The sequence below is a fragment of the Zootoca vivipara genome, chromosome 2 (genome assembly GCF_963506605.1).
Source record: "Zootoca vivipara chromosome 2, rZooViv1.1, whole genome shotgun sequence".
In the NCBI taxonomy this organism is placed as follows: Eukaryota; Metazoa; Chordata; class Lepidosauria; order Squamata; family Lacertidae; genus Zootoca; species Zootoca vivipara.
The window spans coordinates 54,579,624-54,595,884 of NC_083277.1; the positions used below are offsets into that span (position 1 = coordinate 54,579,624).

Here is a 16,261-nt window from a genome sequence, read left to right on the forward strand (position 1 = left end):
TATTTATTTTATATTACAGTACATTAATTATCGCCTTCATTTTATGGATCAATGGTCTTGTTAGACAGTAACATTCGTGTAAAATTGCTGCTTTAAGGGGTGTTTTTCATCGTCTGGAACGGATTAATCCACTTCCCATTACTTTCAATGGGAAAGTTCGCTTCGGTTTATGAACGCTTCGGTCTATGAACAGACTTCCGGAACCAATTGTGTTCATAAACCGAGGTACCACTGTAGTACCATAAGCCCTGGGAAACAGAGTAACACTGGGCATTGAACAGTAGTTAGAAACTTCCTATTTCAAAGTTTGGAGATTGTGTGTGGTGTTTGTAGCTGACAGAGCTAGCTTTCTTGTTTCTCCTGTTCCTATCAGTTTGGTTTCAAAATGAAGTTAGTTGAGGCCTTGTGATATTCAGTCTATACCTTAGAACAGGCATCCCCAAACTGCGGCCCTCCAGATGTTTTGGCCTACAACTCCCATGATCCCTAGCGAACACGACCAGTGGCCAGGGATGATGGGAATTGTAGTCCAAAACATCTGGAGAGCCAAAGTTTGGGGATGCCTGCCTTAGAACATTCAACAGAGTACATAGCTAAAAGGGTTTGGGAAGGGGTGTATCTGTTCAGAAGTCCACACAGGAGCCAATGGGCCATAGCACCCTTCCACCCTTATGTCATAAGGCGACCCTCTGTACAGGGTTGACCCAACCTCTTATCAACCAACAGGTGGGCTGCTTGATACCTGATGCTTACCCAATGCCATCCCAGAGCCTATTCATATGTGAACAATAAAGGTTGTAGCCTATTTCAACCTAATACTGATGTCCCAAGTCTTATTTATACCTGAGATGGCCCTGCACTGGGCTGCGTGCTTCCTGTGCCCGCAAATATCTAGTCCTCTCTCTTCCTTCTTGAGTCTCCTTGTTCTCAAAAGAACTAATACATACATGTCCCAGAAAGTGGGACCACCTGCTAGAATTGTCTTAACCTGCTAATCTTCTTTGGCCAAGAATTACTAAATAATTACATTCCCAGGACCAATGTGCCCCTCTCCACGGCAGCAGAAGGTGCTTTGACAAAGGGAAAAAGGCAAACATTCTTAAAAGGTATTCCCCATATACTGTATTTTTTTTTGCTCCATAGGATGCACCTGACCATAGGACGCACCTAGTTTTAGAGGAGGAAAACAAGAAAAAAAATGCTTTCTTGAATTGTCCTAGGCATAGCAGCCAACTCCTAGAGGCCTAGGTGCCTTTGCCCCGCCCCCCTTAAATATTTGAGGAAGCTTATTTTGCAAAGGGGGAAAGCTCCATTTTTTAAAGGATCAGCTCAAAGTTGTGCAGCTTTTCTTGCAAATGGGAAAAGCCCCATGGGGGGTGGGGTGGGGTCAGCTCAGAGTTGTGCATCTTTTTTGCAAAGGGGGAAAGCTCCATTTTTTAGGATCAGTTCAAAGTTGCTGAGTTTCCTTGCAAAGGGAAAAAAATCCTGTTTTTATGGGGTTCAACTCACAGTTCTGCAGCTTCTCTAAGAAAGGGACCAATTTCTGCAGTTTCCAGACAGATAATCTAATCAGCCAGTCACATGTCTCCCTCTGCAGACAACAATTGAGGCCTAGGCAAGGGGTCTGGAGGGGCCAGGAAGGGAAATAGCTCTCTTATTTCCCTCCCCAATCTCTTTGCAATCAGCTGCTGAGCGGGTTCCTTTCTCTTTCCCTCTTGTTAGCCTTTAGCTCTTTCTTAAAAAGAAAAAAAAAGCACGAACTGCCTTTAGCCCCTGGGCAATTCGGCTCCAGGAACCACGCATTCGCTCCATAAGACGCACAGACATTTCCTCTTACTTTTTCGGAGGAAAAAAGTGTGTCTTATGGAACGAAAAATACGGTAGCTGCTTCCATCTTCAGAAACAATTGTAAAATGGTTAATGTCTGTCTGTCACACAGACACAAATACACCACCACATGCACCTAGCGTAGACATGCTCAAGAACTGAAAGCATTAGGAAGGGGTCGGATAAATCCATGTACAGCTGCTTGCTTATGACAGCAGCTTTGAGTTACACACTGATTTTTCAAAAGCACATGTGCAAAAATTAAAAGAACTCAAACTTTAATGCCTCTCTCCCCGCCCCTTTCTTCTGTCTGTTCTTTTGATTCCTGGGGATGTAACATGCTTCTCTCGCAACTGCTGAGCTAACAGAGTGCTTTATATAATTTACAAGCATTATTCATAATAGCCAAATGCAAAAACTGGAAGTAGGACAGACTGTGCTTCAGTCTCCCCCCACCCATCCCACTTTCCCTTTCATTATAACTTCAAACCTGGCTGTTACAGTGCATTTTCCAGTAGATGATATAAAGCAGGTCCATTCTCTACATTCTTGATATGACTAATTCTTTTGAACTCTGGTATGAATCATTGGTTTTTGATGGGAAATCAGGACCTCTGTAAGCCTAGATGGGGCGCAAACTCAAAAATATGCTTGACTGGAATCAACCTGAACTGGCAGACAGGCTGATTAAACAATATACTGTATGCTAAGTGGACCAGGAAGGAGCAATTCTTAGTGATAGTCTACCATTGTTGTTGTTTAGTCGTTTAGTCGTGTCCAACTCTTCGTGACCACATGGACTGTATAATATCAACTAATGATAAAGGTACAGATAATGAGAACTACAATGCCATCCACTATTGCTTCTAAAGATTAAAGGGTTACAGAACATAGAGCTTTCAATAGGATGAGCATGACATTCTGGATACCATGCTCTTTCTCAAACAAAGCACAGAAGGAAGATGAGCAATCACCCAGAGAAGGACTTTGCTAATAAAGGGCTGAACACACTGGAAATGTGAGCTTGTAATGAGAATATAATATCACAGCAAGAACTTTGCACCATTTTGAGTAACGTGAAATTGTTATGTATTACATGTATAGCTTACCTATCTTTCAAAGAGCTCAAATGTCGTACATGCCCCCCCTCCAAATTTTATATTCACAACAACCCTGTGAGGTAGGTTAGGTGGCTCACCTAACTGACTAGTGGATCGGATAATAACTAACCTAAGGTGTCCTGGCAAGCTTCATGACTGTGTGGAAATTCACACTCAAGTAACCAGTCACCACCAGGGAGAATGGGAACTCTAGAATCAATAGTAATTTATTCAGAGAACAATAAAAACCAAAGTACTTAAGAACATAACAGAAACGTTGCCGGGTTAAACCATAGATTCATCTAGAAATGGACACTGTTTCCCACAATAGGCAACCAGATGTTCCTCAGATGCCGGCAAGCAAGACATAAAGGCAATAGCACTCTTCTACACTCACTTCCCAGCAGTTGGTATTCAGAGGCCTCTACTTAATGTTTCAGCAGCAAGGATGCTATGAAGAAGCAGGGACAGAAGGTATAAATATGCAATGCAATAAAATAAGCAATAGTTTGTGTATTGGGTCCAACTCCCAATTTTGGTAGCTGAAACTTGCAGCTCTCTGGCATCAGGATGGCACCGTGCATACATGGCTCTCACTCCCCTCTGATTTTCAGGAGATATATTTTTTTAAGATAGTATTTTCCTGTAAGCTTTAGGACTCCTTCCCATCTATAGGAATCTTCTCCAGCCCTGTCACTTATTTCATTTTGTCACCTGCATGCCAAGTTTCTCTATTTGAAAATATGGGGAGTGATAATGCAAACATTAGGCTTCTGGAATTGCATATTATTATATTAAGGACGAACAGTGTAAAAGCAAACCAATGGTGTTATAAGTGTTATAAGCTATATAACACATAACTATACAGACTTGAATGCCAGTTATAGCTGAATATCACAACTGAGGGCTATTTTGGATGTCACAGTAGGTGGGGAGGGGAAGAGAAAGTGCAATCTGCCATGTCTGAAGTGAACTTTTGCATTGCCCCACACCCCCACATACAAGCTGTCTCCCCATTTGAAACTTGCACATCACCCCAAAGTTCATGTCTCTTAGCAATGCATTTTGATAGACGCCAGTGCCTATCATATAGGCACAAACAATTAAACAAGATAGAGTAATTACAATATTGTGAACTGCCATAAAGATGAAAAATGTCTTTGGGTGTGTTCAGACTGCTGAGATTCTGCGTGGTTTGAGATAACTGCATGGAGCATGTATGGTATATAGAATTTACCATGATCAATTGCCACATCTTCGTAGCATAGGGGATAGGAGGTAGGTTATACAAAAACGTCTACCTCTCTCTTTAAAAAAGAAAAAAGAAAATCATGTATTTAGTATTAATAAGAATAGTATTAGTTAAGTGGGAGTCATGTTAACAATATACCAATTTAATAATCAGGTCCAGAATGAGTCCATGTTTGATATTATATTTATGGATTCACAGGTCTTAAGACTGCTTATCCAAAGTTGTCCAGGGATGATTGGTGGTATGAATCCATGCTCTGGTAGATTTGCATGAGGAATAAAGCAATACTAAACAGCTTGAAAGTTGTCTGATGCACAAGTTTTTCCATCAATGCCATTTTCCATACTTCCTGGTACCAATTATCCAGCAAGTAATTATTGCAAGACCTTCAATTTTTTAGCAATTACAAGTCTAGCTGCTATCAGTAAGAATGTTACTAGTTTCTTGTGCACAGCCCCTCAAAAATATGTAATAATGCCAAGTGTGGGTCTGGAAGCAATGACTGATTACCAATTGTACTAATTTCATGGAAAACTCCTCCTCATGATGTTGCAATTCTCTCACATTATCACCACATAAGGAAAAATGTTCCTCAGTTCCCACTTTGCCTCCAACATGATGGAGAAACTATGTTAGTCATTCTATTTTGAATGTGAGGAATAAGGTACCAGTGAAATGCAATCTTTAAAGAGTTCTCTCTGACTCTAGCAGAAATTGTTTCAACAGTGCTTTGCTTCAAATCCTTTTCCACTTAACCTTGCCAATTTCCAGAGTTAATGTTCTCCAATTCTTTTAAGTCTGTCATGCGCTCCCAATGTTTGAGCTAATAAATTTCTATAGATATCTGACGGTATGCCTTTTCTCCAATTTGTGGTTTGGTTTATTAAATTCTAAAAAATCATGAGAGGTGTAGTGACTTGACTCACAATTATGAACATTGTTACAAAACGTTCATCCTGGTGGAGTTGCTTTCTAATTGATTTTGTAATTTTTGTCCTGATTTGGGTCTGATTCCCTGACTCCTGCAGATCAAAATAAGATCCAATTCCTGCGCAACTTGGCACCCAGAATCTCAAATTGGGAGATTGAGGTGTAGCTAACTTAAATCATTTGTCTTTAGGGGAAGAGGAGAGCTGGTGGGATGATGTCATCACCTCCTCAACAACTTCAACCTTATTAAAAAGATTTAAAAAATCTTCCAATGACTGGTGTGAACAGAGCTCTCCTTTCCTAGCATAGTACAAAGGTGGATGTGTACATTCAAGGTATGTAGATATCTTTAGCAAATGTACAGTATAACACTAAGCATGTTTACTTGAAAGTAAAAGCCAGCGAGTTCAGTGTGGTTTACTCTCAGTAAGTGTCTTTGGGATTGCAATCTTACATCTACTAATTTGTTCCTATTATTTTTCAACAGAAGATAAATTCAATTTCCCTCCAAGTCTGGAACCAGGTCACTTCGCATGTCCATATAAAAATCCCCACCCCACCCCAGTTCTGGCAAAGCACATCAAACTGATTTGCATTCATAGCAATAAATAAATGCTACTGCACAAATTCAGTGTGTTATTTTAGAGAAATAAATTAAAATAAATAAATCTCAATCCTGCAATTCCAATAGGATTCAATCCATGTGCACATACAATATGTAGAGATGCATTTAGCAATGATAAATTACTGAAACAACAGTGCTGAACACACCAGTAGTATGGGGTGCCCCTTGTCTTTCAAACTCTCTTTACTACCGTATTTCAGATTCAGATTCTGTTATATTCTCTGCTAGAAACTTGACACAAATCATATGTCACTTTATCTTATTAGCTGAAGGGCTGTACTGCCACAGATTATTTTTGCATGTTCTTTCATTTACTCTTTAAAACCAAAAGGGAGTTGTCTAAGACTTTAGGCAATGCAGAAGGCAGTGCCAGGCAGTCATCATCCCTAAAACCTCTTCTAAGCACATGTTTATTCTATTGATTTTATTTATCTCTTTGTAGACATCAACAAAGATATGATTTGTTCAGAAAGCTGCTATTCTGGATGATATCTATGTATGGGAATTCAGTCACTCCATTTGCCATAGAAGCCTCCTATTTGTTCAGATTTCCAACAAACTGAAATATGCATTCCAAATGTTGGTTTGAATTGTTCTGTCAACCAAAAGAGAACACCCAATCCATAGTCTTCTTATAGAAACATTAGGTGCATGGCTGCCTACCTTAAATAAGGATATTTTCCTGGTAAATGGTTTCTGCCGCTCTCCCCACAAAAATGAATATGGCTTTGCCTACTGATATAATAATAATAATTTACTATTTATACCCCGCCCAAGCCAGAATACCTATGACATGTATTACCCACTCATTTGTTCCCGTTCTGCTATTTGAATATCCAACAAAGACAAAGCAATGGTGTATCTCATCAACGGCCCTACATATGTACTCACCATGAGCAACGTCTTTCTCTTAATGCTCCAATATTTTTGTTTAGATGACATGATATTAAATTCCCTTTTAAGAACCATAATTCTTCTATTTTTGAATAACTTGGACAGCATGCCCATGCTGTGGTCAGCTCTTATCTAAATTGTTGTAATCTCCACATTTCGCTCCTGCACGTCTTCCCTCTTAAATACTACTACTACTACTACTACTACTACTACTACTACTACTACTACTATTATTATATTGTTTCAGGTTGTCATCCCATTGCTATGATCACATTCCTCTCTCTTTACACTTCCACATATCCCCTTCAACAACCCTCCAGCCCCTATTTCCAAAGCTGCTCCACATCTCTGTCCGCATACCATGCCTCACCTCTCTCCTTATTTCCCCTGCACTATTGCAACATCCCAACAGGTTTAGCTGCTATTGGTGTGCTTTTTATTCCACTGTGAATCTTGCCATGCTTAGCAACTGTATCATACTTCCTCTCCTTTTCATCAAGTCCTTCCTTCCCTCCTCAAGACTAGCTTCATCACTACGTGTTTCTAGAAACAGCTTAACCTTACCTTGTACTCAAAATTCTTCCTTACCCCATTTCTAGTTCTCTGTCAAACCATGACCTCTCCGTGTATCCCTGTCAGCCAGTTTAATATAGACTATAAGCGCTCTGGGAAGGGACTGCATCAGCACTGCTAACTAAATATTAAATCAATCAGAGCTGGGACAAGTCTATTTTTTCTTTGATTAATTTTCTATAATAGTTAGCTATGCAAAATTAATAAACAACAATAATGGCAGACCCTTTGCTATATATATTAAGAGAGGCATTGCCTCCCATTGGCTGAATAGTGATACACCATGGAGAGAGCTGTGGAGCTATCATGGACTCTCTCTCCAGGGGAAATGGGTTAGGAAAGCAACCCTGAAATAGGTCTGCTTCTACTGCTTGAAATGGTCTCCCCAGAGATCTGAATAACAGCCAACTTTCTAGCTGTACACAAGAAGCTGTCTAGGGAGGGAGGTTGTGAAATCCCCTTTGGGGCTTGAATATGTATCTGCTGGGGATTTTTCTGCTGTACAGAATATTAGGGCAGGGAGACTTAGATGGCACAATTTCTTTCACACACACACACACACACACACACAGCAACATATGTAACACTGTATATATCTCCACATACCTAATTTGCACAACTGTTCCTCCTTCCCCAGGAAAAGACTGCAACCTTGGCGTATAAGCACGTGTACAGTAGGATCACAACTTGTGCTGATTTAACTTGTACAATCGCAACCTGACACGCCTGGTGGCTGGCCAGCTGATATCACACTAATTAAATGTATGCAAGTCAGAGAGTTCCTCGCCTTGCTTACCAGGCTCTGGGAAGGTCTCCTGTGGGTTCTGGAGGCCTTCACGAAATCTCGGAAGCCCCTGCAAGATCTTGTGCAGGCTTTGGAAGGTAAGGTTGCTTGTGCTGGGGCAGTTCCTGTGGATTATTTTGAATATACACAATTTGGGCTTTATCTACTACACCTCAGAAAGTAAACCCTGAGCAAGACATGATCCTACTATATGAGTATACCACCACTTTACACACGAAGTCAGAAATTGGGGCTGCTCCTCTATAACAGTGCTTTTCAACAGTGACAGTGTCAGGTACATTATAGACAGGGGTTCATCATCCCTCTGAAACAGGGCTCCATCCTCCATTGCAAAGCAAATTGGGCTCATCTTCCTCAGTAGTTCAGTCCTCTGGAGTGTTCGAAGTTGTATCTGCTGACCTTGGTGACTGCAGAGCTAGAACAGCTAAAGGGGGGGGGGGGGAGAGAGAGAGAGCTGCACTGTAGCACTCCTGCAGAAAAAGTGAGAGCTGCAATCCATGCCTCCACTTCTTGCAAAGCAAGTAAAGGCCTTAGAGGATCTCCTGCAGATCCAATTCAGCTCAGGGAGGCAAAACGTGCTTAAAATCTGTAAAAATGTTTCCCACAGTATAAGAGTCAAGATAAATGGACAACTGAAGTCCTTTGAATAAGGAGATGGCTTCCTCCAAAGAGATTTTAAAAATCAATATTATAAAAAATATACGGTAATGGAAGTGGACTTGGAGGGGATGAAAAGCATTATTCAGTCCAATTCAGATGTAACAGATGAACTCCTTATACCAAACACATCCCTGAACCATCCGTTTAAACAGTGTTTCATAGACGTGTTGCATTTTCATGTTTTCACTCTTTTTCAAATTAACACTGGGGTCACATATCAGTCTTACCTAAAGGGGATTATTTCTAGTCATGGGAGTCTCATTGGGTCTCTGAGTCTCACACAGCTGGGGAGAAGCATTTTCAGTGGAAGCATTCAGCAACTCCTTCCATCTCCCCATGTTGCCCTTTAAATTGTCCTCCCGCTCTCTGACTTCATAGGATGCCAACGGACATCCGGATTTAATATACAGGGCTCCCACTGCCACCATCAGATTTTTCCTCTTCTTTAAAACATTCAGCATGTAATCCTATATACACTGAGTTCAATGAATCTTCCTTCCTTCCGAGCTGAAAGGAGTTACAAGGGCAGCCAGAAAAGAAATGAAAACATTGAGGAAGCAGTGTGTATGTAATGGGGCATAGCACAAGTCCGCTCACCTTCTCTGGTGGGCGGCGTTGTGGCTGGGCCTCAGCCCCTGCAGTGATCCAGCTGGGGGTGGAGACTGATGCTCTCCTTGATGCTGTCTGGCCATGTTGCCAGCGCTAGGGCAGGGCCCTGCCCAGAGGTGGCCCCACTGTCCAATCAGTGCCGGAAGGAGGCATGGCCGCAAGTCATTTAAACTGTGGTGTGGCCAGAGACCATCCTCTCACACCCTTTGCCATGTAATGGGGCATAGCACAAAGTAACAACAGATCTATTCACCCCAAAACACACAAATTGTATGCAACCCCAAGTGGAACAGCTTGGAGCCCAGTTCCCCCCAAGTTACCTGATTGTCCATTGTTGGGTAAACCCAAATTTACTCAACATCGAGATTGTTGTTGTTTGAGGGTAACATCATGCGGACTACACAAATTAAATGTGAAAGCAAACAGCTGCAAACACACAATAAACCTCAGTGTGGAAAAGCCCCATGTATCTGATTAGAGTAGGTGTAGCTCAAAAAATGGGACCCAGGTGGCGCTGTGGGTTAAACCACAGAGTCTAGGGCTTGCTGATCAGAAGGTCGGCGGTTCGAATCCCTGCAATGGTCCCAGCTCCTGCCCACCTAGCAGTTCGAAAGCACATCAAAGTGCAAGTAGATAAATAGGGACCGCTCCGGCGGGAAGGTAAATGGTGTTTCCGTGCGCTGCTCTGGTTTGCCAGAAGCAGCTTTGTCATGCTGGCCACATGACCCGGAAGCTGTCTGCGGACAACGCCGGCTCCCTCGGCCTATAGAGCGAGATGAGCGCCGCAACCCCAGAGTCGGACACGACTGGACCTGATGGTCAGGGGCCCCTTTACCTTTTTACCTAGCTCAAAAAAGCTTGTCCCAAAATAAATGAATTGGCCTTGAAGGAGCCATAGGACTCTTTCATGTTTCTCCTGCAACTAACATGACTACCTCTCTTGCAATTACTTCAAAGTTTTCTAAGTATAGTTAGGACTGAGCCAGGGGGGTTGACTTGCCCCCCACATTGAGGGGGCACAGTCATGTGACGCGTCATGTGATGCTGCCCACAAGACCTGTGGAGGGTGATCTCTGCGCTTGCTCGTCCCAGTCACAGCCCAGGAGCCGGGGTGCGGTTGGGATGAGTGATGCAAAGATTGCCCATGCTTGTCCCAGTCATGTGGAATCTGGGTTGCTGGGCAGAGACTGGGGCAGGGGCGTGTGTGCAGCCGCGCAGTGTGGTGGTGGCAGCCCCCTCAATATGGGGGGGGGGGCGCTGCCCCCTGCCAAAAAATATTGGGAGCACTGAAGCCCCCTCCACCCCCTATACCCAGCACTGCTGGACTGAGCTGTTAAAATCATATTGACATGACAGGCAAAATCTAACAAGCAAGCTTTATTATGTCGCAACAACAAACATTGCAACAACGAACATTGTTATAGCTATAGACAACGGAATTAAATAAAAGGTCTCCAGGAGTACAGTACTGCCTTCATTTCTTTCCTTCTTTTTGGTGCAGAAAAATTATATTGCCTGTAGTCTTTGGTTTATTATTTATTAATCTTTAATTAGCATATTCTTGCAGATATTGAAATAAAAGAAAAATACACAGTGGTATACCTAACATTCTCTGTTTCTCTTTGTATATCAAGCAGCTACACAAGCAGACAGAACTGTTTGCTGAACATTAATTTTTGATTTTAGCAAAGGGGCAAGTTCACATGCCTACAAGTGAGCTTGCTTCTGAGCACAATTAATTATATAGTGGAAGAGCTCACCACAAGCACAAATCATAGAGTCAGCTGTGTAGATTCTTCCAATCTTCTTCACAGGACAAACAAATGATTTGCACTGATGCCATAAAGATGCCATCCTACACCTGGCAAGAAGGGCAGAGTCACCCAGAATTAGGGTGGTATAGTGCGGTTAAGAAGATTGCAGTTGGACTCCTATGCTGCTCTGAAAATCACTGGGTGACTCTGGGCCAGCTTTTCTCACCGGATTCTTGTGAGGACAGAATGGGGGCAAACCCTTATTTATGTTTTCTCAAGCTCCTTGGGGAGAAGGTGGGGCATAAATGCAAAGAATAACATAAGTAAAAGGCAAGTTTAGTGTTGATGACTGTGCTCCAGGTCCACTCAATTGGTCCTTGGGGTGCTGCATAGAAAGGCCGACATCTTCCTTGCTCCCTAACAATTCTAAGTTTGGGCAGCAGCAGGGAACAATGGTCTTCTGTCCCAAGGGAATCAAACATGCTCCTACTCTGCAATTGCCATCCTAAGATCTGAGTCTATACATTCTGGCACTACAACACCATTGTTTCTGCAGGCCAATTGCTACCTTTCTATTAAAGAAGGAAAACAATATACAAATGTAAATTTTAATCAATATATGACTAAATAGTTTTTATTCTGCCAACTTATTCATTGGGAGTTGACAAAGAGAAAGGTGAAATGAACAATTCAACGAGCAAGCAGTTTTAATGCTTCCTTACTTTCCCAGCCTTGCTAGGTTTAGGGTTGCCAGACTCAATAGAGGACAGGACTTCTGTGCCTTTAATTGCCCTGCTCTCTCTTGAGTCTGGAAACCTTAAAGAGAAACCAGCAGACCCTTTGCTTGGAAATTAAACAAAGGGTCTGCTGGTTTCTCTTTAAGGTTTCCAGACTCAAAAGAGAGCAGGGCAATTAAAGGCAAAGAAGTCCTGTCCTCTATTGAGTCTGGCAACCCTAGCTAGGTTAGCAAGAGTGATATACAGTTTAACTCCCCCCACCCTTTTCTTCAGTGAACCATGCTTACACATGGCTACAAACTGGGCAGACTCCTGCATATCTTTTCATAGAGCACAGTACTCATCCCTGTATTCTCTTGGTGCCAATGGGGAATTTCTTCCCCAAAGCAAATACTAGCTTTAGTAAAAGGATTGTCCTCAGGACTGAAGCAGGGGAGGAAAGCCTTAAATTCTCCCCTCTGCACCTGCTGGTGGAATTTGCATCTTTAAAAAAAACCTGCATTTTTGTTCAGCATTCATAAATAGCTCAGAATTTGGCAGCAGCAGCCTATTTCAAACATTAGGCATGCAGTTCCAGAGTCCTATGGAGTTGTTTTGTTTACACAAAACACTGCAGAAGTGGGAATACCCCATACTTTATACTGTCAGAGATTTGCTGATTTATTGGCTGTTAGGAGAGCTGGACCGCCCATGAGGCAAGATGAGGCAGCTGCCTGAAGCAGCACCCCCTAAGGGGTGGCACACCCGTTCCACCGCCAAGGTGGAGCCATCTTCTACTCTAAGGACCTAACCATATACATTTGAAACCCTTCCTACTTCCCCTTGCTATTTGTTGCCCCATTTTTAACCAATGGCTCATCCCTCCATCAGAACTTGGTTGTATCTTGCTCCTATGGAATGTTCCAATCTGCACTGTGCTGCTTCAGTCAAGGTTTTATCTAAGGGTTATTGATGGCGTTATTCTGGAAAGTGTAATATGGCATCCTCTCTTGCTCCTCCTTCTTTTGCTCTTACATGCAACATCGAGCTTTAAAAGGGTCCCCTATCCCTGACATTACTACAGTATTCAAATGTTATGAAGCTGTTGCTGACTCCATTGCACCAATGTTACAAAGTCACTGTTCCGTGCAAAGAAATGTCACTACCCAATTCACATAATTACATCATTTAAGCCATTTTTTTTATCAGACAAGGAAAACAAGGTGAGAGTTCCCAGAGAAAGCTAGTGTAATGCTTAAAAATAAAAATAAAAACACTCGCTTGCATTTTCATACTTGTAGATTGTTTGAACTTCCTACTTAGGATTAGTGTACTCTTTGGGGTCGTCTAAGGGTGCAGCTTGGCTTGTTAAAATAAGGGGCCTTTGGGCTTCCCGTGGATAGAGCTATATAATAATGCAGTACACTACTAGTCTTGCAACTTCCGTGGTTTGCATCACACCCACGCAGGCATTTCAACGCCACCACTAAAGTGCAGCACTCTTTTGCTGTGTGGGAGGTGAGACAGCTGTTTGACAGTAGTAGTTAAAGTAAGCCAGAAGCCACTTAAAGTTGTTGTGCGAAACATCTATATACACTTGAGATTTCAAGATAGCTCTTTTCCCCCTTTGGGGAAATGAAGGGTGCAGGGAGGGCTAAATGGAACTTGGATTCGAGCCAGGTAATCACGGACTGGATTTTATGTCCCATCCAAGTAGCATATGTACCCACAGTGGTGCAGAACCCCACAACACGGTCACAGTGTTGCTTCTGTGCTAATTGAGATGCCATCTGCTGCCCAGGTATCAGCTCCAGTTCCCAGAGCACTGCACAGATCCCTGACTTTACATTGCTGAAGAAGAATTTTTTTAAAAGAGTAAGACTTTTAGGAGCAGCCCCCAAACCCATCTCCTGAAATAATGCCTTGAAAATCAAAAGGCGCTGCTGTGCCATAAACGCTGATCTGATTTTTTTATGCGTATGTCACATACACATTTTAATCTGATTTAAATAACACCAACTTTAACCCAAATTTATGATTTAGAATGGAATTTTTTTGATATCTCCAATAAGATGTAAAAGTGGTTTAGAATAAACAAAATTGCTTCCAAATAAATTACTTTTGTAAAATCCTATAAATCAATCCTCTTAATATTGTGCACTAAGAGGCAGGCTTGTGCTTACTGTGCATTTTCCAACCTCCATTTCCACCAACAAAAAATATACAATCCATACTAGAGATTGGGTGGATAATAGATCCAAGCCATGTGACTCAGTTCTCTGTAGTTATAACCTCTAGCTATAAGCTCCCTACTATGCTCAGAATGATCAGATAAAGACGGTAAATCAATTGAGTATTCTCAGGTTCTGTGCCTCTGGTCTGGACTCATGAAAGGGCCAACATTGCTCCATGGTGATTTTTGCAATGATCCATTAGATTGTAGCAGAACTGGAGGACTTCACATACATTTCCAATTAGATGTAAAGGGTATGACTACACTACCTTCCTAGGAAATTCAGCATTTACAGTTCATGCTGAAACGGATTACCTATGAAAGCAGCATGACATCTTCCAGGTGCAAATCAAAGACTTTTTTAAAAAATAAAATGATGGATGACTCATCTACTATCATATTTCCTTTAAACTTCAGAAACCCAAGACGAGAATATGCATTCATAACTATTTCCATATTGCAGAACAGGAAAGAGATATATGTGTGGTGATACAAGGCTTGGGTACCTTAAGACCTTTCCCTACCTACATTCTCTTGCCCTTACCCACAAGGAGAAGGTCCATCAAGTCAACTCCAGACTTCATGTATTCACTAGGCAAGGCCATTACTCCATCAACTCTTTGGCAATCAAATAATTATCATCAGGATCTATCCCAGCAAGTTGCAAAGCATTCTGTCATTTCAGCTTGGTATCCAAACCAAATGCAACCAAATACAGAGCAGCTCCTTCTTACCCAGGCTTCATGCTTTTGTGTTCAGAAAATAGAAAATTAGTTGCCCGTTGCTGTCACAGTGCTACTTTCCCAGGGACCCTCAACCTCTCACAGGCCAAGGAAACATTATCACTTTGTTCCCTACAGTCTCTTCCAAAACCAAATTTTGGAGGCGCAAGAGGGAAACTACATAAGATTCCTTTATGCATTTGTTTTCCTATGAGAATAGTTGCTAACTTCCCCCATCAAACCAATCAAAACATGCACTGCCATCCATATCCTTATCAACCTATCCTTATCTATATTGAAACCAGCCACAGGAAATGTGCTGCTTTTCAACACTGTGTTAAAAATTAAATTAGGAGCCTTACCTCCACCAAATGAGGTGTTGGGTTGAATCCACACATGTTGCAGACCTGCTGCTTACAGGATGTACAGGTATTATAGTTGGAGGGTTCACCGGAGCCCACGTTGATCTCTGCTTTACAGAGGGGGCACAAGACCCTTGCTTTCGGCACTTCCTTTGGCTTAATTACTTGTTCTGCTTTTGCTTGCTTTGCAGCCGGGACAGTTCCAGCCTTACCCTGCATTCCAGGTGTGGTGCCTGGGGCTTTAGGACCAGCTTCTTTGCTGGCATCGCTGAAGACAATTTTCGGAGGCACTTTGCCAGGGGACTGCTGACTTGGTAGGGTGGCCTCTGGCTGGACAGACATGAGTGTGCTTGCCTGGGTCAAGAGGGAAGCCCCAAATCCAAAGAGTTTACCAGTGAGGCCCTCTTGGGGCTGCTCTTGCGCCCCAGCACTGGGGGCAGGGGCCGGAGTCTTAGCTGGAGAGTCTCCCACAGTCTTTCTCTGATCAGTGGACGAAGGCTTTGCTTGCTGATGCTGAGGGGAAGACCTCACCACTTCCTGAGGAGCAGCAGGTTTTGGCTGGGCTTGGCTGGGTGGTTCCCTCTGGGCTGAAGCTGGGGGTGGTTTGGGGGTCTCAGGCTGCATGACACCAGCACTTGGCCTGGGGCCTGGCTGCATAGTTCCTGGTTGTTTCTCTGGTCCTGGTGCCACATGGGGCAGTGGCTGTTTGGCTGGGGAATGGGAAGGTGAAAGTGCCGGGGAATGTAGCTGCTGCTGGCTTTTGGAACGGGGCGCAGTGGTCATGTCCATCCCCAAAGCTCTCTGCATCTGGCAATTTAAACATAACCATTCTTGCACCTAGAAGACAAAAACAAAGAAAAGCCCATAAGGATACATGCACAACTCGGCCATCAGACAGCTAGACTGGCAACATGAGAACACAGAACCTTTGTCCCTTGTTGAATGTTGCTTTTCTACCCAATGAACAAAACAGACTCAGTAAATGTCTATAAACTCTTTCTCCAGAAAGATATTTTGCTACTCAATAAACATCAGGGGGTCCATCTGTCAACTATTTCTTTTCTTTCAAGGCCTCCAGTGAAATCTCTGTCTCTAATACATCCAGCATAAATTTGTCTCGATGACCTAGTTCATGTCTGATGAAGGCCTCAACCTAAGCATCCGAGGAGAATGTGGGACTGAGGAGCATGTAGGTCCCC

The 16,261-nt window shown here is 42.7% G+C and overlaps 1 protein-coding gene across 1 annotated transcript in view; it reads right to left on the reverse strand.

Moving 5' to 3' along the window:
• The window catches only part of BSN (bassoon presynaptic cytomatrix protein), a 192,899-nt gene that overhangs the window by 146,475 nt on the left and 30,163 nt on the right, over positions 1-16,261 (reverse strand). The window contains exon 3 of the mRNA XM_060272198.1: positions 15,063-15,899. Coding sequence (XP_060128181.1) covers positions 15,063-15,899 — 837 coding nt within the window. The remainder of the gene's footprint in view (positions 1-15,062; positions 15,900-16,261) is intronic.